Source organism: Ambystoma mexicanum, chromosome 5q (assembly GCF_040938575.1).
Source record: "Ambystoma mexicanum isolate Mex_15411 chromosome 5q, UKY_AmexF1_1, whole genome shotgun sequence".
In the NCBI taxonomy this organism is placed as follows: Eukaryota; Metazoa; Chordata; class Amphibia; order Caudata; family Ambystomatidae; genus Ambystoma; species Ambystoma mexicanum.
The window spans coordinates 1,143,994,250-1,144,019,724 of NC_090933.1; the positions used below are offsets into that span (position 1 = coordinate 1,143,994,250).

General features: G+C 45.4%; 1 protein-coding gene across 4 annotated transcripts in view; it reads right to left on the bottom strand.

The window, feature by feature from the left end:
* Positions 1–25,475, bottom strand: part of LOC138497931 (CMP-N-acetylneuraminate-beta-galactosamide-alpha-2,3-sialyltransferase 1-like) — a 278,656-nt gene that overhangs the window by 146,360 nt on the left and 106,821 nt on the right. For all 4 annotated transcript variants that reach the window (XM_069621663.1, XM_069621665.1, XM_069621662.1 and 1 more), the window contains one exon: positions 587–1,408. In XM_069621663.1, coding sequence (XP_069477764.1) covers positions 587–901 — 315 coding nt within the window. In that variant the 5' untranslated portion in view covers positions 902–1,408. The remainder of the gene's footprint in view (positions 1–586; positions 1,409–25,475) is intronic.

Here is a 25,475-nt window from a genome sequence, read left to right on the forward strand (position 1 = left end):
TGGAGTATTTATTCTAATCATAGAGAAGCAACAAAATTAAGATGTACTACTTCTCAATGCAGTTCGATGACCCAGTAACATAAACCTGTCTGACGGCTACAGCACATTAGACAGTCTGGTAACAGACCGCAAATCCTTGACATACTCCTGCCTTTAGTACCTTTCACTTACAAAATCTGAGTGGCAACACCAAAGTACACATGGAAGATGCTGCCCTGTTCAAGCATGCCATGAATGTGGAGAGGTTGGGGACATGGCTAAAGCATCAGAGCATATGTTTCCCAGCATAAATCCCATCTTTCGCCCTCCATATTCAAGAATGTGTTTTGGCTCATACGTAGGACCAAAGCTCCACTGTAAGAGTCAAAACTAAACCCCCCATGTGGAGGGTGTGCAAGTGGGGGATAATGGTTTAGTTTTTACAGGGATGGAATATCTGCTATAAAGGCTGCATAACCTGCCATTAAATCTGACAATACCAACACAGATTTTCTAAAAGCCATGAAAATGACAGCAACAACAAATGAACGATTAACCAGGGTACAACAGATGGAACTGTACGTCTCTTAATGCATTAATAACTTACCAGCCACCATTGATAGACATCTTCAGGAATTTCATTATTCTCTTTGGTCAGTAAAGTTGGGATTGTGTCATTAAATCTTTCGTCAAACCAAGGTGACAGTTTTGATTCAGAAATACACGCATCACAGCTGCATGGCCGAATCGGGATATTGACCAATCTTTTCAGTTTTTCTGAAAACCTCAAAAAATATGAATCGGATTTCCAAATGTCAATACTGTGCTTGTGTGTGTAACCTAATAAGAAAGTAGTCACTGTTATAACGAATATTGTTAGTCCAAAAGTGAATGCTTTAAGGCGTAGGTTTCGCACACCCATCTGTGTTTTCTTCTGCTTTCTTCTTCACTTGTCAAAATAGGAATTTTAATTCAACTAGATAGGCAAATGAGGCTGAACAAAATCAAATCTGAAGTGATGTACTCCATACACTTTAGTTCGGTCAGGAGTTGCTAGGGTTTGTTGGAAATTGATTTTGCCACTCACAAAACAGGTCTATAGTGGAACGATATGTCCGACACACAACTGCTGCAAACTGCTGTCCGTCCCAGATTCTTAGTAAAGTAGCAGATACATTCTGGCAATGATTTTTAAACTTAAATTGTTTTTTCTATTTACACATTTTCATAGGTAATCAGACTGCGTGTAAGAATCCTTGCAACTCAGGGATTAGATGACAAACGATGGAATTGAGAGGTCCAGTTGGGGAACCTGGCTTTCGTTTCATCGACGAGGATTCAAAGTGTTGATGAGATCTGGTGTGTTTATTTTGCCCATGCAATCAAGTGGCTTCTTCGGATCAGTTGAGCACTGAATTGACCTTGGCATCTGTGAATAAAAACCAATAAATCGAAAATGGTCAAAATCTTACAGGATTAGCTTACAGTTTTACAGTGTACAAAGTGTTCAAATTCTATACGTGCTCGATTGTTCATCTTAGAATGACGCGTCAAATCTTGCATTTCCACAGCTGACAAGCAAGCCACTAGATCACTCCTCTAAATGCTTGCAAGGTGTTCTGCTGCTTTCTTATGTTATTTGATTAGCCAAACTGCGTTTTAAATAATGCCACATCGTCTTTTTTGACATTATGTTTCCTCCACTACCCAAAGACAAGTACAAAGGCAAATGCTTCAGTAGTGTTCTTATTTGAATTAAAAAAGTGCTATTTGTTTTAAAATTGGTTTGGTTTTTGAACAAATCGAACGTGCTTTTAAAAAATGGCTTGGTTTATTTAAAAAATATTTTTTGGGTGGAAAAAACATTCATAAATAGAATGATTCATAATTTGACTGGTATAGCTAATCCAGGGGTCTTGACATTCATTCAGCACTTCATTCAACAATCATTGGTCATATTTTTTTAATCCCTTAATTGTTCGCACTCCTTTTTCTATGATTCTGAACTTTCTTCACCCGACTAAAATATACTTCTCACACATATTCATTAAATGCCAGGCATTGGTAGACACTTTGTAGCAAATATTTTCATGTTGGAGTACTTAACCAGACTTATCAAAAATTGGATGTAAAATGATGTTTTATGGTTTATTATATGGGGCTTCCATCTCATCAGATACATCTAGCAGCTCTCTCTGAGTATGAGAGACCTTTTGCCTGGCGGATAGGAGTGACATTCTATTCATCCAATCTTCTGACATGGGCCTCGTGAATGATATCTCACCCTGAGGATATCCCTCTAGGTCACAATCATTGCCTAATAGGTCCATAGTTTACACCCTTGAGGAAGGTTCAGGGAATACATAAAGCTACCCACCAATACCACCTTCCGATCCCAGGGGATGCTGTGGTCCATAACCAAGTTAACGCCATGAAGAAAATGATTCCAGAAATGTACCAATCCCTCACTATCCCAGAACATATGGACATAGGAGCAGACATATTTGTTTCACGCCAAATACATATCAGATAAGCTTAGCTTTCATAGCAAAATCACCGCTGATGACCAGTACAACCTATTAAATAACCTTTTTCTGGCACAACCTCAGATACAGGTCTATTTTCATATCTTTTAGAACATGACACAGCCCAGAGTGATTCACTGATCACCACACCCAATTCTTGCTTATAAGAACATTCAGTCACAGGAATAAAGTCCTTTGTTCCCATAAACTTATATAAGGTGGATGCAGGAAAGGGTTGTGCCAAGTTGAACTTGTAAATTGTCAGTACTCCGTGCGCCTCTGAATATTTTATTTTTCTTAAAGCGCTCACACAGTCCCGGGCATCGAGGAACTGTTACTGGAATATGTCTTAGTTGCGTATTTATAACATACTTAATACCCAGAGGTTTCTAAGCATGGACCCAGGGATCGAACCTGTGTTGCTTCGTGTCATCTTGTTTCCAAGGCGAGCATGTTGCCGCTGAGCTATCCTGCCGGGACAATACGGGAATATTAGACATTGAACCACGTATCAAAGATACAAGCAATTTCTCTGCATCAGTTTTTCACATTCCCTTAGTATATACTTAAAGTGCTGAAATTCATAGGACAATAAGGAGTCTACCTAAACATCACTAATTTTTAGAGTCCCCTCCCTTATGCATGTGCGCCAATGCAGCTGTTTGTCAAGAGCCTAACTATTCCATAGTTAAGCTTCTTCATGGAGCGGGTAACTTTCTCCCATATCTATCATTGCACTCTTGTACTGGTGAATGGTGTGCCTTAGCACTGGTAAGTGAAATGTGTTGACATTACACATACCCATTGACAAAAATGCAGCCTGTCATGTTGGGTCCATTGCATTATATATAAACTCATCCTTGGTCACCCTCCCCAGGCTGTCTGCAAACCACCACATGGAAAACATCTTATGGTAATACTTCACTGAGGGGTATGCATACCTTCCCTTATCCATTCTTATTAGAAGGATTTTCAGTGGCTTTCCCATCCCACAAGCATGTGATAAACAACGGTGTTAATGAACTGTGCAACCCTTCTATAGGCAACTGATGAGCAGCGAATCAGGTTTAAATGCTTCAGAAAGGCTTATTTCTCCTCCTCGAGTGAGAAGATGCAGGGATAGCGATCCTCTTAAGCGATACATTCCCCCTGACCAATCCCTCAGTTAAAAAGGACCCGACGGGCAGATACCTCCTCGTATGAGGGCAAATTGTGGATCAACCAATCACCATTGCTCGGATTTACGCCCCTAATGCAGGTCAGGACAAGTAACTATTGGAACTACTCCCGACGCTACTAACGTTCGTTACAGGATACCTTCTCATCGGGGAGACTTTAACACAGTCCCTGAACCCACGAGGGACAAGACCCTGCCCCAATCCAAACCGGAGTTCACCTGATCACTGGCCTTAGCTTGATTACTGAGGGAATCAGACAGCGTTGATGCCTGGAGAGTAGCTAATCCAGAGAGCCACGATTATACTTATTACTCCAATGTACAAGGGGTACACTCCAGAATCGATCTCCTCCTAACCACAAGTGCATTATTCCCCTGCCTAAGCAAGGTTGAAATTCACACACGCATGGTATTTGACCACGCCCCAGTTTCTGCCGACCTCTCGATCATGGGTGCCCCCAGCCCGCCCCCTAGATATTGGAAGCTCAATGACACCCTTCTACTAGGGGGAATGATTGACCAACTAATTTAAGGAAAATGACAACCCTGACACTTCAATAGGGACAGTACGGGAGGCTATGAAGCCGGTGATACGGGGTGTGCTCATCAGTTCTGCCGCCGAACATTTTCTGATCTCCAAACTCTACACATCAGCCCTGGAATCCAGGGTTACCACCCTTGAGAAGGAGCTAAAGGCCCATTATTCCAGGAAGGCACATAGGGAGCTGAAAAAGGCCAGGAGGGCCCTAGAGATGCACTGGGGCGATCGCCCCGCTAAGGCGCTCGCCTACACAAAACAGTTTCATTACCACAAAATAAATAAGGCAAACCATATACTAGCATATAAAATGCAGAAGATGCCCAGTCGAAATAATATTGCTCGGCTCAAGGGGTTGGACGGTAAAGTTAGATACACTTTCCAGACATAACAGAGATCCTACTGGACCACCACAGACCTATTATGGCAGGTCCGCCCTTATCTCCGGAAGAGTTAGCCCAGCAGAATCACTACCTCCAGCCCTGCCACTCACATTCAAGCACCAGCTCCCTTGAATCCCTGGAGTCCCCGATCTCCTCAGAGGAGGTCTTAGAGGCTATAAAATCCTTGAAAAGCACCACCCCAGGGCCTGACAGGCTAACGACTAAATTCTACAAAACATTCACACACCTTCTAGTCCCCAGCTAACATTCCTATTTAACTCTTTCTTGAACACTGAGAGGGTGACAAAATCCATGGTGGAATCGATTACCATCTTAATTGAAAAGCCAGGGAAGGACCCCGAGCAAGCGATCTCATACAGACCTATAACACTTACGAACACAGATAGGAAAATTTACTCCAAGGTGTAGGCATCCAAACTGGGAGGGGTTATCCCCGAACTAATATCAAAATACCAGACAGGTTTCATACCAGGCAGAAGCACACACGACAACATCAGGATAACACTAAATCTCGTTGAATCTGCCAACAGAATGGGAGTAGAACTACTGATTATCTCCCTAGAGGCACATAAAGCGTTCGATCTGGTGAACTGGAACTACATCCGAAACACCCTTGTAAGCATGGGGCTAGGCCACAACTTTATAAAATGGGCAATGGCAAATTACGCGACCATGACCACACAGCTCCGAATCAATGGGACAAGATCAGCGGCCGTTCCCATTTCTAGAGACACGCGTCAGGGCTGCCCTCTGTCTCCCCTGGTGTTTGCTCTGTCCATGGAGCCGTTCGCCGAAAGGATCCGTCAAAACCCAAATAACAGAGGGCCCACCGTGGGAGGAACAGAATATAAAGCTGCATTGTATGCTCTTAACCATCACCAGCCCGGACGCCTCCCTGCAACCCCTGCTGGAGGAGCTCAAAGCCTTTGGGGCGGTATCCGGCTTAGGGTGAACTATGATAAGTCCTCAGCCCTATCGATCAACCTAACGAAACGTCAAAGGGACGCCCTCAGCTCTGTACTCCCCATCCCGTGTGCTGGGTCCACGATTGAATATTTAGGGGTCTGCATTCCCAAATCCAGTGCCCATACCTACAAATACAATTTTCCGCAGCTCTTCAAGGACCTACATACGGACTTGAGTCACTGGAACAACCAAGAGATATCCTGGCCGGGCCCAGTTGCTGCGGTAAATATGAATCTGCTCCCCAGGCTAATCGACTAGTGCCAAGCGCTCCCAACTCATATTCCTCCATAGGAGGACCTCAACTCCCTGCAGCTGGAGATCATGAAATTTATATGCAGGGGGAATAGACCCTGCATCACAAAGAAAATCATGACCCGCAACCGTTGCCTGGGGGGCCTGGGAGCTCCGGACATATCCCGATAAAGGCGGGCGGCCCAACTGTTGCACGCTTTTACTTGGTTCCGAGCCACAGATAGTCCATGTTGGCTGCAGATAGAGGAGCCATGGTGTAAGCCACCACTATCCGACCTACCGCACATACTGTGGGATGTTTTTACCCATACATCTGAGCCCTACCTCAAAAAACTGTGCAGTACTGACATGGAAAACATCATGATGGCCAGAGCTTCCCAGAAAATGCACAGGGAAATGCATGAAGAATAGGCTGCCACTCATTTTGCCGATGTTATGGGCACAGAAGGGCACTGCCTAAAACCACCATTGGACTACCCACACAGTAGCCTGAAACCATTGGGAATGGCAATGCTGATTGCCAAAAGCAACCTAGAATTGTGGGGAATTCATTTTCTTAAATCCCAAAAATGGGTGCATTACCAGTACTCACCACTATCAGAAAGCCGGCGTTTTAAAACAACACCAGACTTTGTGTAAAACTGAATAAATGAACCCAAGGCAGGCCAAAGAAAGACTTACTGAGAGGTGGATACAATCTAAAGTTATATTCTGAAGTGACTTGAAGGTTTATAACAAGACTGGCTGAGTTGTGGATTTCAGCAGTTTAAGTAAATTTGGACTGAAAGACACTAAAAATCTAAATGTTTAAAAGAAATGAGTGACCTACTTTTGAGTGTCACATAGGTTGCAATTGTTTAAATGTCATAGTTTTAAACTTAGAATCAGCATTCTAGCTGCATATGTAAAAATGGTTCATTTTATTTGAATGCAGAAAACTGGGTAACTGAAAATGACATTAGCTGGGGCCTGGCTTAAGGAACTGAACTGAATTCTGCCCACCAGCTACCCCCGACAGGAGATGAGACTTGCACAACAGCTGTGTTCCCAGGCCTAGCTGCCATTTTGCTGCTCCCACCAAAAGGGATATGACACTTCTCTGATTGAATTACCTGGGCTCTGCAGGAAATTGAACAAAGCCCTGTCCTGACTCAGGCAAATGTTTTATTATGGGGGCCATAAATGGCTTCCTCTTGAACAATGGGCCTTCCAGGGCCCAGGCAGATGGTTTATTGCAGGGGTAATAAAAATGGCTTCCTCTTGGCAGAAACTGGGAGGGGCAGAAACTGGAGACAGAGGCTGAGCTTGAAGAAAGTGGAAAGACTGGTTTCTGTACCATGTGACCTGAAAAGACACACCCCTGTAGCCAGAATATGGTTTTAGAAAAAGATAGTACGGACTTGTCATAATTATTTAAATGATACCAGAATTCTTGTGATTTTTCTGCCCACATTTTAAGAGGTTTTTAGAACCGGTGGCATGATCTGGGGGCAAGCTAGCAGTTAAGAGGGTATTACTTAAAATGTATGCATGTTAAAAATCTGACACTTCATCAAGTAATGTCCATACTCCTTGCGCACATGTGTATAAATTTGGGGTAATGTCCGATATTGCGAAACCAGTTAAAAAGTGAAATATGTTGCCATTTCTGAATGCAAGCTCCCAGGAAGAGCAGATTTGGACAGGGTATACCTCCTGTGATATGTGATGGGTGCATGTAATTTTAAACAAATGTGTACCTGTGCAAATATCTCGTTTGGGTCAAAATATAGATTGTGTGTAATTTGACAGGGGTGGGTTCTCTGTACCATAAACAGACCTCATCATGATGACACTTCATTTCATTCCCCCAATCAAGGGGAAGAGGATGAAGTGGCCAATGACAAGTGGAGAGGGGTAGGGCCTAGTGATGCTGCACACACACCCATTTTCAAAACACATAAAAGCAGACAGTCAGGACAGATAGGGACATTCAATTCCATTTGCTGCAACGCGCTCTGCGGGACCATACCACATCCAGAGATCCAGACTTCAAATCCATCAATCTCCAGGGAAAGCTGTGCAGAAAGATCCAGAGAGAGCAGAGCTGACCCAGACCACTGTTAGAAGAACCAGAGAGCTGACCCAGATCACTGTGAAGTGCCGAGACCAGACCAGAGTCCAGTCTAAAACCTGACCAGATCCGTGGCGAGGCCCATTCTATTTCTAAAGATATTGTGAGTACCTAGCGGAACTGTGCAGAACCAATCTCTTAGTTAAAATAATATAATTCAATCTATTTTAATCTAAGTAGAACTGCCTAAAAGCTGTCACCTGTCATTTTCTAGCTGCTAGCTGTCACTTGTCACTTGTCACTTTGAACTTTAAAATTTCAAATCCGAAAAACCTTCACAAAATCGTTCATAACTCCGTAACCGTTTGTCTTAGAGACTTGCAGTAACTTTCCTCTGAAAACTTAGAATCTTAGCTTTCCTACGAACCTAGAACCGCATTCCTACCCCCGATACTTTTGCCGCAATCGTGAAAATTCGCAAATTTCTCCACGTGTGAAAACAGCAGTTTCCTTGCTAAAAATTTGTTTGCCTCTTAAGAACCATCCCTGAATCATTGCTAGAGTGAGCCGGGACTAATATTAACTAGATACCACTCACCCGGAACCTCTAGAGGGAATTAAAAGCATTTTAGCATATTTTTCACTTCATTGCCAGCACATATAAAAGCATTTTGGGCCTGTGTTTCCAACTTCTGTAGTCTAAGCTTGCTGGGGTGAACTGAATTACATTTGATTGCATTTCTGAGAACTGTGTGCTTTCCTTCCATTTCCTTGCATTGCATAAAAGGGGGGAGGGGATTGCCAGAGAAAAAATATTACATTGTTTTGTTGAAATCATATTGAGTATTTTCTGTATTGCATTTTCATTCAACATTGCATCCATTTGAACCCTATAAAGCATTCTCTACCACATTATTCTTCTGTCCCTATTTACCAGTGTTGCTATCTTATCCATCCTATAACCACTCATCATTGATTATAAAGAAGTGTGCTAGTGCCGGACTATCCATTTTTGATTACTGCTCAGATTAAGTGTGATATTCAATTATTAATTTATTATAAAGTGTGATATATATATATATATATATTGTTTAAATTATCAAATAAACCTTTTAAACTTGCAAAACAGAACTACTTCTTGGCTCAGTGGGGTCAGGGGGATTCCAAGAGAGGGGTGTTATATAGGGGTAGTCATCCAGAACGCATGAACTGGACATAAAGATATATCAATAAGGGTTTCCATTCAGTATCCCAGACTAGGCATTGATTTAGCTGTAGTGTTGAATTGAATCCTCTTACAAATTGGGGGCTCGGGCCGGACGTTTGGGTTAGATCTATCACTTGTGCAGATTAATACAGTGTGCCAGCTGACCAGATACACATATCCGGTCGGATCACCACGCTGTGTTACGCTGTAAAGCACTCCTCAAAGGAACGCTCTAAGAAAAAGGTCTGTTTTGCAAAAATAAAATACTAATTTCTGTAAGTCAGGACAGAGACCAATCTCTAGAATGACGACCTTAGTAGACATGAAAATAGCCAGAGAGCACTTCTTACATAAGTTATTTGTGAGAGGTGAGTGGACTCACCAGGACCGCATGGTCTGGTTGCAGGCCATCACGCAACAGGTCACTGAAACAGGGTCAGATATATGGGGAGATCAGGGTCCCCTACATGTGGCCCTGAGTGAACTATACATGGCTCCTAAAGCTAAGGATGAACAAGACAAGATGGTTAGGATAGCGGCATACCTGTACCTATATATGGGAGACATGCAGGATAAATATACGGAAAGCCAAGATCTGGCGAACAAGCGACAGATGGCGTTAGAGAAGGTCCAATCTGACCTGGTCTCTTCTGAGCAGAGGCTGCAGGGGAGCCAGGAGTCAGAAAATGATAGTAGGCAGTATATCATTAAAATAAAAGAGGACATGGATATACTGCAACAGGAAAAGACAGACCAGGATACCAGAATTCTGGCTTTGCAGAAGGAACGGCAAGACAGTTTGGACTCCCTACTGCAGAGCCAGAAAAAGCTGGAGCAACAGATCAATTTCAACAGGGCATGCACAGAGGTAGCCACCCTGCAAATCCAACTAGAGAGAGAGAAAGAGGAGAGCAATAAACTGATCCTGAAAGACCTGGATACCCAGGCAGAGTTTGATCAGGAGCGCCAGAAAGCTGGTGCCTTCCAAAGGCAAAGGGATGACCTGGCGTCACAAATTCAAGCTCTTGGTCAGGGAAGGGACACCTTAGGCCAGGAAGTCTGCCACTTAAGGAGAAAAATGGAAGAAAATCACCTGGCCCACCAGGGACTGGGTGACCTCCAAAAAGAACACCAGGACTTGCTAGAGCACACCAGGAGGGTGGAGGAGGCTCTGGCAAGACAGGAGCAGGCCAATAGGGACACAGCTCAGGAGGTAACCCTCCTGCAGCAAAGACTGGCCCAGTGCTCCAAGACCAATCAGGAAACGCAGAGAGAGAATGAGGCTCTCTGCCAGCACAATGATAGACTAAAACAACAGGTAGCGATGCAGGAGAGACTGATAGAGTCTAGTAAGGCCTTAACTGAGGAACTGAAGGCGCAGGCTCTTGCATTGCAACAGGGAGCAGGGGCGGATAGAGATGAGGTTCGCTGGGAAAGAGAAATTCCTGAGCATAACCCCAGGAGCCCTAGTACCAGAGGCCTTTATTTCTCTCAGTCCCTGGACTCTGCCACCCCCATGTCCCCTGGCGCACATGAGCACAGGGCCACAGGGATGGCAGATTACTATCCAGCCAGAAGCATGGGGCTCATAGGCCAGTACCACCCAGGAATGGAGGGGCGGGCATCCGGGTATGGGCACCCAAGCACAGTGCAATTTGATGGGGAAACCCAGGAGAGTAGGCCCATTAAAGGGCATCCTGAAAACCTCTGCCCAGTTAGGTCAGTGGGGGGGGGTACCCATCAAATCCTGGCAGCAAGGAGGGATCTGAAGACTCCTCTGAGCGGTACAGGACACAGGAGACCAGGTCCCCACATTCTGCCAGCCATTCCCAGGCTCGCAGAATCCGGGAAAACCTGGAAGAACAGACGGGAACCTCTGGGAGCAGTGCCTCTGAGTCAGAAGATGAATGGACCAGGGTTACCCGAACCAAAAAGGCCAATAAGGCAAAAAGGGCCTTGCATAAGGACCCATTGAAACAGATTAAGGCAATCAGGAGTGTCATCATGCCTTATCATAAGAACGCCAAGTATTCTGTTTGGGAGCACTTAGAGTTGTTTGAGCAAATGATGGAGACTTTCCATTTGAAGGACAGCCAAAGCTGTATTCAATATGTAAAGTGGACCTTCTCCCCGGAATACTCCAGTTTCTTTGCGGGGCTGGAGGACCAAAATCATTTAAGATGGTCCGCCAATGAGGCAGCCATCTTGAAACATTTTTCTACTCATAGAAATCCTCAAGAGGCTCGCAAGGCAGCCTACAATTTACAATGTGGGGAGGATCAGGCCCCACAAGAATTTGTGCAGGAGTTAAAGCGTGCTTTTGCGCAGACCACCAGGAGGGTGCGCACAGACAGCAGAGAATTCGTCAATACATTTTTCAATGCCTTGCCCAAATATATAATGACCCAGCTCGTGAGAGATTTTCATGAGAAAAGATCTTTAGAATGGGTCATTGAACAAGCCACCCGCATCTACGAGGTGCAGAAACCGGTGGAAAACAAAAACCAGCCTAAAAACCCCAAAAGCAACAGCACCCCTGCTGCTGCCAAGGTGGCAGAGGTAAAGGTTGCCCCCGTTTTGGATTTGGAGATGGGGGGGCCCAAAACCCTACCTGCACCTAATAATGCTAGGCCCAGAAGGTCCTCGGGCCAGTCACAGACAGGGAGCCAAGGAGGCAGCCCCACAAATGGGGTCCCTCGCTCTCCTGATTATGTAAGTCCCCGTTACAAGGGAAATCGACCCATCCTGGGTTATGTGTGGACTCCTCCAGCCCAAGGGGGGGGGATCCAGCCAAGCACCTAACCCAGGGAACTTCCCTCCTAACTTCCCACCGGAGGGCAGAAATTCTCCAAATCCTGGGCAGAACGTTTTCCCCAGGTATCCACCCAACTTCCAGCCCCAAAATCCTCCACCCTTCTTTCCCCAATTCCCTGAGCCCAGACAACCGAATCCGGGAGAGGGGAGGCCAAGGGTGGAGGGGTATCCAAATCTTCCCAACCAGGGGTACTACCAAAGAAGGGATAGCTACCCTTCCCGGGATCAGCCCAGGGGAGAAAACAGGGCCCCGTATCAGCCTGAGCGGGTTTCCCAGTTAGAGCGCCAGGTCCAAAATATGGCACGGGATCTGGGTCAAATACTGAGGGCACAGCAGAACCCTCAGATGGGCATGCCGGCACAGAATGCCCCAAACTCTGGACCTGGTACTCCAGAACAATGACGGGGGCAGCACCCCGATAACACACCGGTTCCCAGGGAGGAGGCACAAAGGGAAGGGGGGTGTAAAGCCTTGGAGGAAGCTTCCTTCCTCACTTGTAAACAGCCCCTGGAAACCGAGGAACCGGAAACAAAATCTCTTGCCCCTGAAAGTCTGCCTCCTAAGGAGCAGAGGGGGGGTAGGAGAAACAAAAGACCCAAACAGACTCAGTTTGAGGAGGAGGTACAGATCTTCCAATTTGAGGGAGAGGGATCCTCAGAGGATCCTGGGAAAAGGATCTTCTCCTTCAGAGAGGGGGGAACTCCTCCCAAAGAAAAATGGGTCCCTAGGGATGCAAATCCAGACTGGGGAGATGTGGAGACTGAGCTACCGCCGCCCACCATCTCATCCCAGAACCAACAGCAAGAAAATCCCCTGGTTCAAACCCATCCTGGTGACTGCCTCCAAAAAGGGGGGGGCGGCCCAGAACCGGAGCCAGGGGGACCCACAATGGCTCTGATCTCCAGTTGCCAATTTTTTCTTTCAGATTCCCAAGGCTCTCCACAGAATTCTGCCCAAATCTCTTCGCTAGCGATGTCCAAAACTAGAAAGTTAGCCAACTAGTTGTCCAAAAATGTGCATTATCTGTGCCCCCTTGAGGAGAAGGAGGGAAGATACTATGCCCCGGTACAAGTACAGGGACAGGGTACAATTTTGATACTGGTGGACACGGGATCTCAAGCTACCCTTCTGTCCAGAAGGGCCTTTGATGAACTGAATGCAGGAAGGGGAGGGAATTACCAAATTCCTCTCACCTCACTTCCTGGACAACTCCAGAACTTTGACGGGAAGGAAATTCCCGTCGAGGGGACGGCAGATTTGGACATTAAAATTGGGCGACACAAGTTGAAACACCCGGTCATAGTTGTGACTCCAGAGGGCACCCCTTGTTTACTAGGGAATGACCTCCTGAGAAGGTTGTCACCACTAATAGATTGCGTAAACAAGGTCCTCTGGACCCAGACTAGCCGACCCATAAAATTAAAACAGAGTGTCAACCATGTTAGTTTAAACGGCACCTGCCACATGGTTGAACAAAAATCTGACCAAGTAGATTTCACTTCCAGAATAGCCAAATTCCAGACGTGACAGTAATAGCAGTAGGACAACAGACTGGTGATGGAGGGTCATCTCTATTTCTGAAAATCAACCTTCCTTCCAGTCTAAAGTGGTATTCCACGCTGGAAGGAAACACTCTGAAATTCTATACTAATCCACAATCAGAAACTCCCACTCCTATAGTCCAGAAAGATGTGAAATCAGCTCAGAGCCTGGCTGATATTCAGCAAATTGGAGAGCAGTTGTTCATCCCTGTTCAGTTAAATGATGGGAAGGACTCTCTTCTCGCTCGAATGTGGGTGAACAACGGTAAGAGCTTCATCAGCGAAGCCATGTTCCGCCAACTCCCAAAAGATCCAGCCATTCCCACCTTCAAACTGATAGACAAATGGGAAATGGACCTGGAAGCACCTAATTCCAAACATCTCCTGCCAAGCAGGTGTATGCTCAAAATCTCCGTTGGCAACAAGAGCATAGTCCACAATTGTTGGGTCGTGCGAGACGTCCCTGCCGCCTTTTACTTAGGCAGTGACATTCTCAATCGCTTTGCCATTAGTTTAGACCTAATAAACTTCAAAGCTTGGTCCCGATTAGCGGATAATCCCATGGGCTTTGATGATCCAGAAAAAGCATTTAGGTCAGCTCAATTGCTACCTATGCAGTTGAAATTCAGATCAAAGAGGAAGTCACCATCCCAGAAAGGACCTGACAATTCTCCCTGGAAGTGAAAGTTAAAAGAGGACAATATTTGCAAAACCCTGATGCTTACATACATCTAAACGCTTCTCTCCAACAGCAAGGGTTGGGGGTAAACCCAACACCATTAGTCAACATAGAACATGACACCATTCTAATAGAGGTGGATAACAGCGACTTAAAGAGTATTACTCTAGCCGCAGGCACCATTATTGGAATGGCGGTTGATGACCGACATTTTTCCATCGATTTAGGTAATGAACTGTTAGGACCAATCCCCAAGGACTGTTTTGACAGTGACAGTGAGGACAATACAACACCAGACAGGATTTCTACCCGGCATGGGGGGGAACTTCCTGGTGTACACTTCCTGCCCCTATGGTAAGGAAGATGTGACTTGTGACTTCAGGAGGGATGAGGTGATTTTCCAGGTCCATGAGGGCTGCCTTTCCCACCTGAAGCCTCCGGTCCAAATCAGCACTCTGACCAGGGACTTCTCCACCCAGCTGGAGGAGGCCGCTGAGATAGCCAAACCAGAAGTCTTTCCAGGCTTCAGGCAGATGGTGGAAGAGAGAGTCAACCTAGCTGATGCCTGTGTGACTCTGGAACAAAAGCAAAAGTTGAAACAAGTTTTCTTGGATTTCCAAGATCTCTTTGCGGTAGACTCATATGACTGTGGTCGCACTGACATCCACACAACAACAATCCCCAAGGACCCTGGCATGACTCCAGTGTTTGTGAAGCAATATCGCGTGCCTCTCGCATCAATGGAGTCCCTTACTGAAATAATTAAGAACCTTGAGTCCCGGGGAATAATCCGTCCTGTCCACAGCACCTTCAATAATCCGGTGCTGGGAATATTGAAGCCAAACGGCCAGTGGAGACTCTGCGCCGACCTCAGGGAGCTCAACAAACGGGTCCATACTTCCCGATGGCCTCTTCCCTACATTGACCAAGGGCTGGCCCAGATTCAGGGGTCACAGGTATTCACTGCAATAGACCTGACCAATGGATACTGGACCGTGCCTGTCAGTAGGGAGGACCAATACAAACTGGCTTTTACCTTTGGGGGCCAGCAGTACACATGGACCCGGACTCCCTTTGGATACCTCAACTCCGGCAATGAATTCAACATTTTCCTACATAAGGCCATGCCCGACCTGGGTGCGAGGGGTAACCTGGCTTATGTAGATGATGTCCTCATCAAAAGTTCATCTGTGGAGGAACACATAGCGGAGATCCGTTATGTTCTGACCCAGTTGAGGGCCGCCGGAGCAAAACTTTCCTTTCAGAAAGCACAGTGGTGTAGAACCCGTGTTATTTTCTTGGGGCATGAGATTACTCCTCAGGGTCTCTGTCCCCAGGAAAAGAAAGTGGTAGCACTTCAGAAACTGAAAGACCCCACAACTCTGCGGGAACTAAGGAGCCTCCTTGGACTGACTAATTACAGCAGAAAGTTCATTGAGGGCTACGCAGAGATCACCAGACCCCTGATTCATCTCCTGAAGGGGGGGGTCAAGTGGGAATGGGGTCCAGAACAAGCCGAGGCAGTAAAACAACTCAAAAGAAGCCTCTCACAAGTGCCTTGCCTAGTTTACCCTGTCAGAAACAAGGAGTTCTTCCTGGAGACGGGGTTCTCTAATACGTGCTTGACAGCAGTATTATACCAAAAGCATGACAAGGTCAATAAAGTAATCTCCTATGCGAGCAAAACTTTATCCTCTGTGGAGGAAAAATTCAACGATTGTGAGAAGGCACTCCTGGCAACGGTGTGGGCATTGAAGAATTACCGCCCGTTTATCCAGGGGGAACACATCATAGTGGAGACTCCACACCAGCCTCTGCAATATCTCCAAAGTGACAGAATCCGGGCCGGAAATGTGAGTAATTCCCGAATTACTTCCTGGATTCTGTCAATGCAAGGCTGACTTGCATGATTGTGCCAGAGAAAACTGTCTCGAGGACGAAAGTCTAAAAATCAAGGACAACACGGAGGCATACCTTAATTCCCCACACAAAGTCTTTGAAGAAGACAAGTGTGAGGGAATGCCCACTGTCTATGTGGATGGATGCTCGTACCATGTTGACAACCACGGGGAGAAAGAACTGGTGGCCGGCGTTGGGAATGCATGGGTGAATGAGTCCCAGAACCCTCCTCTGGATACAAAATTGGTCCCCGAAGTAGTCAGGTGGCAGAATTGATGGCCGTGCATCAGGCCATCCTCACTGCTGTCCAGCATCAACTCCACAAACTGGTCATAATCACAGATTCGGATTATGTACGGAACAGGTTCGTGGAGCACCTGGTTAATTGGAAAGCCAGAGGCATGTTATGTGCTAACAACAAACCCTTGAAACATGGGAAGTTGATCCAAAACATTGATGATCTGGTCACCTCGAATGAGATGACCATCTATTGGAAAAAGATCAAGGGTCATTCCAAAGTAGAGGGACCAGACAAAACTGGAAATGACTTAGCTGATCAGCTGGCCAAAACCGGGGCCATCCAAGGGGATCTAATTGAGATTGAGTCCCTGTTGGGGGAAATCCAGGTCACTGCTATCACTAGGTCCCAGACAAATGCTCACAACGACCTTTCAATTGCACAATGGAGCAAGGAGACCCCTGATGCTGATTTGATTACAGCTCAGAAGGGGGATCCAATTATTGGTAAGTTTTACCAACACCTTGAGGACCCGGAGAACTTTCCCCTGACGGATACCGATTACATTGGGAAAGAGGACCTAAGAGTGTTGATGAAAGGTCCAAAAATGTTCCGGATCCAAGACGGTTTGCTGGTAAGGAAATCCAAAGCTGGCCACGATCAGTGGGTGGTTCCTACCTCATTCCAAAGCCTGATGTTAAGTCACGCCCATGATGCGGCCACCGCCGGTCATAGGGGGTTTCACACAACACTGGAAATCTTAAGAGAGGTTGCATACTGGCCACACATGGGGCAGGACCTCGACCAATACTTGAAGGGGTGTCTTGTGTGTGCACAATTTCAGCCAACATCCCTCACACACCGTGCGCCTCTCCAAAAGAGGGGGATGACACTGCCATGGTCAGATTTACAAATCGACTTTGTAGGCCCCGTGATTCGCTCTGCTAGGGGGAATAAGTACATGTTGACTGTGACATGCTTGTTTACCAAGTGGGTGGAATGTCTCCCAGCCCCAAACTGCAAGGCAGAAACGGCAGCTGCCTTGATGATTAACCACATTTTTTCCCGTTTCGGTCTACCTCAAAGGATTGAGTCAGACAGGGGTAGCCACTTCACCAGTGAAGTAATGACAAAGATGTGGGAGATACTGGGGGTCAAAAGGAAGTTGCATATTGCTTACCGGCAGCTTCCTCTGGGGCAGTAGAGAGATATAACCGAACCATTGTGAGCATATTAAAGAAGTTTGTGGCAAATTCTGGGCCAAGTTGGGATATCCGATTACCTCTGGTCCTAATGGCCATCAGATCTACCCCTTCATCTGCAACCAAAATGTCACCATTTGAGTTGATGACAGGACGCAAGATGGTGCTTCCTCAGCATTTGCTCTACAGGACCCAAGAGCAGACACTGATAAATGCCTCCACAACTCATGAGTATGTGGCGAATTTAAGGAAACACCTTCAACATGCTTTTGCTTATGCTCAGCGGAATCTAGAAAGATCAGCTGATAGCATGAAGACCCACTATGACCTGAAGACTTCCAGGAAGGAATATCAGGTGGGGGACCGGGTCTATCTATACAATTTCCAAAGGAACCAGGCCAAACAGCGAAAATGTTTGCCTACATGGAAGGGACCCTTTGAGATTATAGACAAAATCTCCCCTGTGGCCTATAAGATCCGCATCCCCAAAGGCGGTTTGGCAGAGGGGGAAGACAAGTGGGTCCACATAAACCAGTTGAAGTGTTGCCATCCCAGGCACACTCTGCAACAACTGGAGGAATCCTCTGGAATCCTAGAGGGTACTGTCTCAGATTAATTTAGTTCTAACTTAAAATATCCTACATATCGCCTATCAAATTCTGAGTTTCTCAATGTGGGTGTTTTCATTTTTGAATGCAAAAAGAAATGTGCATGTTCATATGTTTTGACTATAAATTTATATGCCACCCCACTATATCAATGGTGGGGGAGAAATGTCCATCAATAGGTATTGCCGCTCTTCCTTTGTCGTCCTAGGAGAAAGAAAACCTGGAGACGGGCCAAGGAGGACGATCCGGAGACCGGGAGCAGAGACGCAAGGGGCCCAGTGTACCGCCCAATACTCCCATCAGGACCGGCGAGGAGAACCGATCGATCCGACCGGATGGAGGAAAAGATGCTGAACTGTGCCATCTATTGGAAGAAGATGAGGAAACATCCCAGGTCTTGCGAGTCCCATCAGTGAAACAGAATGGCCATCGCAAGAGGGGGGGCTTGTGGGATGTTTTTACCCATACATCCGAGCCCTACCTCAAAAACTGTGCAGTACTGACATGGAAAACATCATGATGGCCAGAGCTTCCCAGAAAATGCACAGGGAAATGCATGAAGAATAGGCTGCCACTCATTTTGCCGATGTTATGGGCACACAAGGGCACTGCCTAAAACCACCATTGGACTACCCACACAGTAGCCTGAAACCATTGGGAATGGCAATGCTGATTGCCAAAAGCAACCTAGAATTGTGGGGAATTCATTTTCTTAAATCCCAAAAATGGGTGCATTACCAGTACTCACCACTATCAGAAAGCCGGCGTTTTAAAACAACACCAGACTTTGTGTAAAACTGAATAAATGAACCCAAGGCAGGCCAAAGAAAGACTTACTGAGAGGTGGATACAATCTAAAGTTATATTCTGAAGTGACTTGAAGGTTTATAACAAGACTGGCTGAGTTGTGGATTTCAGCAGTTTAAGTAAATTTGGACTGAAAGACACTAAAAATCTAAATGTTTAAAAGAAATGAGTGACCTACTTTTGAGTGTCACATAGGTTGCAATTGTTTAAATGTCATAGTTTTAAACTTAGAATCAGCATTCTAGCTGCATATGTAAAAATGGTTCATTTTATTTGAATGCAGAAAACTGGGTAACTAAAAATGACATTAGCTGGGGCCTGGCTTAAGGAACTGAATTCTGCCCACCAGCTACCCCCGACAGGAGATGAGACTTGCACAACAGCTGTGTTCCCAGGCCTAACTGCCATTTTGCTGCTCCCACCAAAAGGGATATGACACTTCTCTGATTGAATTACCTGGGCTCTGCAGGAAATTGAACAAAGCCCTGTCCTAACTCAGGCAAATGTTTTATTATGGGGGCCATAAATGGCTTCCTCTTGAACAATGGGCCTTCCAGGGCCCAGGCAGATGGTTTATTGCAGGGGTAATAAAAATGGGTTCCTCTTGGCAGAAACTGGGAGGGGGAGAAACTGGAGACAGAGGCTGAGCTTGAAGAAAGTGGAAAGACTGGTTTCTGTACCATGTGACCTGAAAAGACACACCCCTGTAGCCAGAATATGGTTTTAGAAAAAGATGAATAACTCATAGTACGGACTTGTCATAATTATTTAAATGATACCAGAATTCTTGTGATTTTTCTGCCCACATTTTAAGAGGTTTTTAGAACCGGTGGCATGATCTGGGGGCAAGCTAGCAGTTAAGAGGGTATTACTTAAAATGTATGCATGTTAAAAATCTGACACTTCATCAAGTAATGTCCATACTCCTTGCGCACATGTGTATAAATTTGGGGTAATGTCCGATATTGCGAAACCAGTTAAAAAGTGAAATATGTTGCCATTTCTGAATGCAAGCTCCCAGGAAGAGCAGATTTGGACAGGGTATACCTCCTGTGATATGTGATGGGTGCATGTAATTTTAAACAAATGTGTACCTGTGCAAATATGTCTTTTGGGTCAAAATATAGATTGTGTGTAATTTGACAGGGGTGGGTTCTCTGTACCATAAACAGACCTCATCATGATGACACTTCATTTCATTCCCCCAATCAAGGGGAAGAGGATGAAGTGGCCAATGACAAGTGGAGATGGGTAGGGCCTAGTGATGCTGCACACACACCCATTTTCAAAACACATAAAAGCAGACAGTCAGGACAGATAGGGACATTCAATTCCATTTGCTGCAACGCGCTCTGCCGGACCATACCACATCCAGAGATCCAGACTTCAAATCCATCAATCTCCAGGGAAAGCTGTGCAGAAAGATCCAGAGAGAGCAGAGCTGACCCAGACCACTTTTAGCAGAACCAGAGATCTGACCCAGATCACTGTGAAGTGCCGAGACCAGACCAGAGTCCAGTCTAAAACCTGACCAGATCCGTGGCGAGGCCCATTCTATTTCTAAAGATATTGTGAGTACCTAGCGGAACTGTGCAGAACCAATCTCTTAGTTAAAATAATATAATTCAATCTATTTTAATCTAAGTAGAACTGCCTAAAAGCTGTCACCTGTCATTTTCTAGCTGCTAGCTGTCACTTGTCACTTTGAACTTTAAAATTTCAAATCCGAAAAACAACCTTCACAAAATCGTTCATAACTCCGTAACCGTTTGTCTTAGAGACTTGCAGTAACTTTCCTCTGAAAGCTTAGAATCTTAGCTTTCCTACGAACCTAGAACCGCATTCCTACCCCCGATACTTTGCCGCGATTTGCAAATTTCTCCACGTGTGAAAACAGCAGTTTCCTTGCTAAAAATTCGTTTGCCTCTTAAGAACCATCCCTGAATCATTGCTAGAGTGAGCCGGGACTAATATTAACTAGATACCACTCACCCGGAACCTCTAGAGGGAATTAAAAGCATTTTAGCATATTTTTCACTTCATTGCCAGCACATATAAAAGCATTTTGGGCCTGTGTTTCCAACTTCTATAGTCTAAGCTTGCTGGGGTGAACTGAATTACATTTGATTGCATTTCTGAGAACTGTGTGCTTTCCTTCCATTTCCTTGCATTGCATAAAAGGGGGGAGGGGATTGCCAGAGAAAAAATATTACATTGTTTTGTTGAAATCATATTGAGTATTTTCTGTATTGCATTTTCATTCAACATTGCATCCATTTGAACCCTATAAAGCATTCTCTACCACATTATTCTTCTGTCCCTATTTACCAGTGTTGCTATCTTATCCATCCTATAACCACTCATCATTGATTATAAAGAAGTGTGCTAGTGCCGGACTATCCATTATTGATTACTGCTCAGATTAAGTGTGATATTCAATTATTAATTTATTATAAAGTGTGATATATATATATATATTGTTTAAATTATCAAATAAACCTTTTAAACTTGCAAAACAGAACTACTTCTTGGCTCAGTGGGGTCAGGGAAATTCCAAGAGAGGGGTGTTATATAGGGGTAGTCATCCAGAACGCATGAACTGGACATAAAGATATATCAATAAGGGTTTCCATTCAGTATCCCAGACTAGGCATTGACTTAGCTGTAGTGTTGAATTGAATCCTCTTACAATACAAGCCTGGAAAGCCCCCCCTACCCTAAACCCACTGCCGGCAACATGCAACACAGTGGCTAGCTGGAGAGCAGCCTCCAGGAAATGGGGAGTCACAAGCTCGCTGGGCCTACTGACGCCAGTATGGGACAACCCAGGATTCTCCCCAGGTCTCTGCAATCGTAGCTTCACTGCCTGGAAGGCCGGTGGCCTTTGGAAGATTTTCAACTTCCTCGAGGGAGGCCATGCCCTCACGTTTGAGGACTGTAAAGCAAAGTTCAAGAACCCTGAGGAGGAAAGGTTCCACTATTCACAGATCCACCATTGGATCTCCCAGCGAGTTATCAAAGAACGGGAATCCAGAAATCTAACGTCCCTAGAACTCACACTAACAGCAGCACCCCCTAGGGAAAACATTTCCACTCTGTATAGACTCCTGGAAAAGTCAAACCCGGAAGAGAAGGAGCGATACATGACCAACTGGGAAAAGGACCTGGGGCGCCCTCTGGACCCAGCTGCATGGAACAGAGTATGGACAAGGCTTCACAAAAGCACCCAATACATCACCAACAGGGAGGTAGGGTATAAGATGTGCTACAGGTATTACATTACACCGGTGCAGCTGCATAAATTGGGCTCCTCCCCCTCCTTGAACTGCTGGAGAGGATGCCCTCTGGAGGGATCACTCTTCCACCTCCTCTGGGAATGCCCGAAAGCAACAAGCTATTGGAGGGGTGTGTTGAACCATATCCAACGATCACAGGACTCTCCATCCCATGGGACCCCGGGACAGCGTCGGATTGTGTCGTCGGCTAATCCGCCCGTGGCCGATGCAAAATCATGGCCGGAGAGCTGGGGGCTGGGGGCTGGTTCCTGAAGCCCACGTGGCCGGTTTCGGCCCAGGCGTGGGCTTGACACTTCAGGAACCAGCCCCCAGGGCCTTGGCCTCGCCGGACGGATGCAAGTTGCAAAGGACGGTAAGTAAGTAACTTACAGATCCTTTGCAATTGCAGCCCTGCGCCCACCTCCGCCGGCCTGCCGCAGATGCAGAGAAAGGTAACACTGAAGTGTTACCTTTCTTTGATAAATGCGGCGGGCCGGCGGCCAACTGGTGTGGGCCGTGACACCCTGGCGCCAGCAGCAGTCAGTGTTACAAAACACTGGGAGGGAGCGGCAGGGCTGGGTGGGGCTGCCTCAGCCCGGCCTGCTCCCTCCCAGTGTTTTGTTACAGTAACAGATTCTCTCTGCCCTTTGGCTCCAACATTGCCAGTGATTTGCCTCGGATTCATGCCACAGCAGCAGCCCCTTTTAAGGTAAGCCTTGCCCCTGTGCATTCAGTTAGGAACTTAATATACAATACACATTCGAAGGCGACCTCTGGCCTATCCATTATAGGCAAAATTATTACTAAACTCCCATGACAATTCATGCATCTTTAATCACAGCCAAGCGTTACCCACGCCTTTGCTTCTGCTTCACAAGCATCTCCTGCTGGGGTGACCCATGGGGTATATAATGAGCCCTGCTGGTAGCGTGGTTTGCCTGGCCCTCCTTTGCATGTAAATGGCAGAGGTCAGTCCGACTTTTAAAACAAGGTGATTGTAAAGTTCTGTTAGGTGGTATTTGCAGAACTTTTGTTTTTATGTACATCACTGGGAGCGCGAGTCTGTTTGTAAAAAGTGAATTTTGAAGCAACTTTATTTAAAGTGTGGCAAAAATTGGTGCAACTTTTCTAAACTCGTGGGAGGTCCGATTGCACACAATTTCACAAGACTGCCATGACACTGTCAGCTGCCCGTCATGTAAAGCAACGTTTTGTGTGTAGAAGTGTTGCGTGAGTGAGGTAAGGTTGGATTTATACTGCCATGGATGTTGTTTGTAACTAAAAAAAATTTGTATGTAACTGTAATGTTGACATTGCCAACGTTTATAAACTGTTCTTTTTATAAGTAAAACCGTAATTCCCTCTTAAAGTTAATTGATCCCTCTCTTTTTTTTTAGGTGAAGTGGGTTGTATTTTTAATAATGTCTGGATTTTTCCTTTGTTTTATATATGTTCCCGAATACAGAGTATACTTTCTGTGCTTCCTACTCCATGTCTGCGTCTTCATGCAGGTGGAAGGCTCCATCTGCACACGTGTGTTTCATATCAATATGCATAGGGTAACATAGTTCATATTTGCATGTGTTTGTGTATTGTGCATGCACACGAGTGTGTACTCGCGAATGCGCCACATGTGTCCTGGCTTATCAGACCATATGGCTGAGGCCAGGGTCGCATGTATCTGAGTGTTCGTCATACGATTTGAATGTAGCTAAACATTTGTTTGTGTGAAATGGTTAAACTATTTTGGATGAGGTCAAAATGGACCTAGAAAACCTTTTTTACATTTTCCGATCAAAACTGCCACGCCGCCTTGGCTATATTTACATTTCTGGAGCGAATACATTAGAATAAAGAAGCGGAAAAAAGCACGCTAGAAATGCAGCACCTTGTTTAACTAGAAGTCGGAGCAAGTCCTGGTTGTTTTTACAGCACTGACAGTGCATTTCGCCCAAGGGCGGGAGGGGTGGCCGATATTTGCTTCCCGCTTTCACGGTTTTAGAGCTTTCCGTCTTTCAGGAGCCATGGCCCAGCCAACAGGCTGAGGCTTAGCTTTTCGGCTGCCCATGGCCGGGTTTGTTAATTTTGTTATGTTTACAGAGCTGCAGATAAGACACATTGCGATTAAATGATTTGTCCAGGATCAAACACTTTAGTTTAATGGTGAAACAGGAATGTGGACAATTTAGCAACTGAACACATCTTCCCAGGTTTACTTGATATAGATATTTATTTAGGTTTTGCTTTACATTTTTGTTTGCTTAAATAATACTTTATTGCAATGCCTTGGAAATTACATTACATGAAGCAGCCTTTCATAATAAACTAACTTTACACTCTATACATCGTCATAGAAATATGTTGAGCAATAAGAGTCCATTCAGGAAGAAATTTGCAGGTCGATCTTTTGTGAAAATTGCCTATATTTCGCCCATGCTCTTCACATTTCTATCCCGTACATGGTAGAACACCTTGCTCTCCCTACTCATTCCACTTCCCTGTTTGCCTAGAACCCTACCTGTAAACCTATGGCTGTGTCCCCGAGTTACAGCGTTCGGATGATTCCCTGCTAAGCTTATGCTTGAAAAATTCCACACATACAAACGCAGTGGCCTCTTACAAAAGAAAAAAAAACATTGGCAAAGCCAACAGTGTGGGCCTTTCTGTAGGCATGTGATAGCCATTTGCCAGGTATTGCCATTCTGCTGCTAACTGGCTCTAAGATGGAGGCATATGATGGCAGTGCTTGGCATATACCTATCTACTAATATTCACAAGGCAAAAGTGTAGGCTTTGCCAATGCTTGATTCTAACAGGATTTCAGTGGAGGGTACACTACAGAATAATTGCAAATTTTACTATAGCTGATTTGATAGCTCAGTGGGTTGAGCGCTCACTGCTGTGATGAGTGTGTGATCTGCAGGTTGCAGGTTCGAACCATCTCAGCCTTTTATCATTCTGAGGTCGATAAATGAGTACCAACACAGGTTGAGTGATATTGTATGCATATTTGTTCTATAAAAAAGAGCTTAAGAGTAAGTGCTATTCAATAACATATTATCATTTGGCCTTGGACGTCTGCTTGCATTCACAGTAATTTGACAATATGGATCTATACACACAGATACTAATGATCCATTATATGGTGATACATGATACATAATATGGTGATCCATTCTTGCATGAAATGTATATCACATTAGTGAAATCATAACCATATTTTTCGTAGTGTACTTAGGAACAATGCTATTTGATGCCACTTCCTGTTCTGTCAAGGCGTGAAAGGTCGTGTTCATGCCACCCCTGCGCC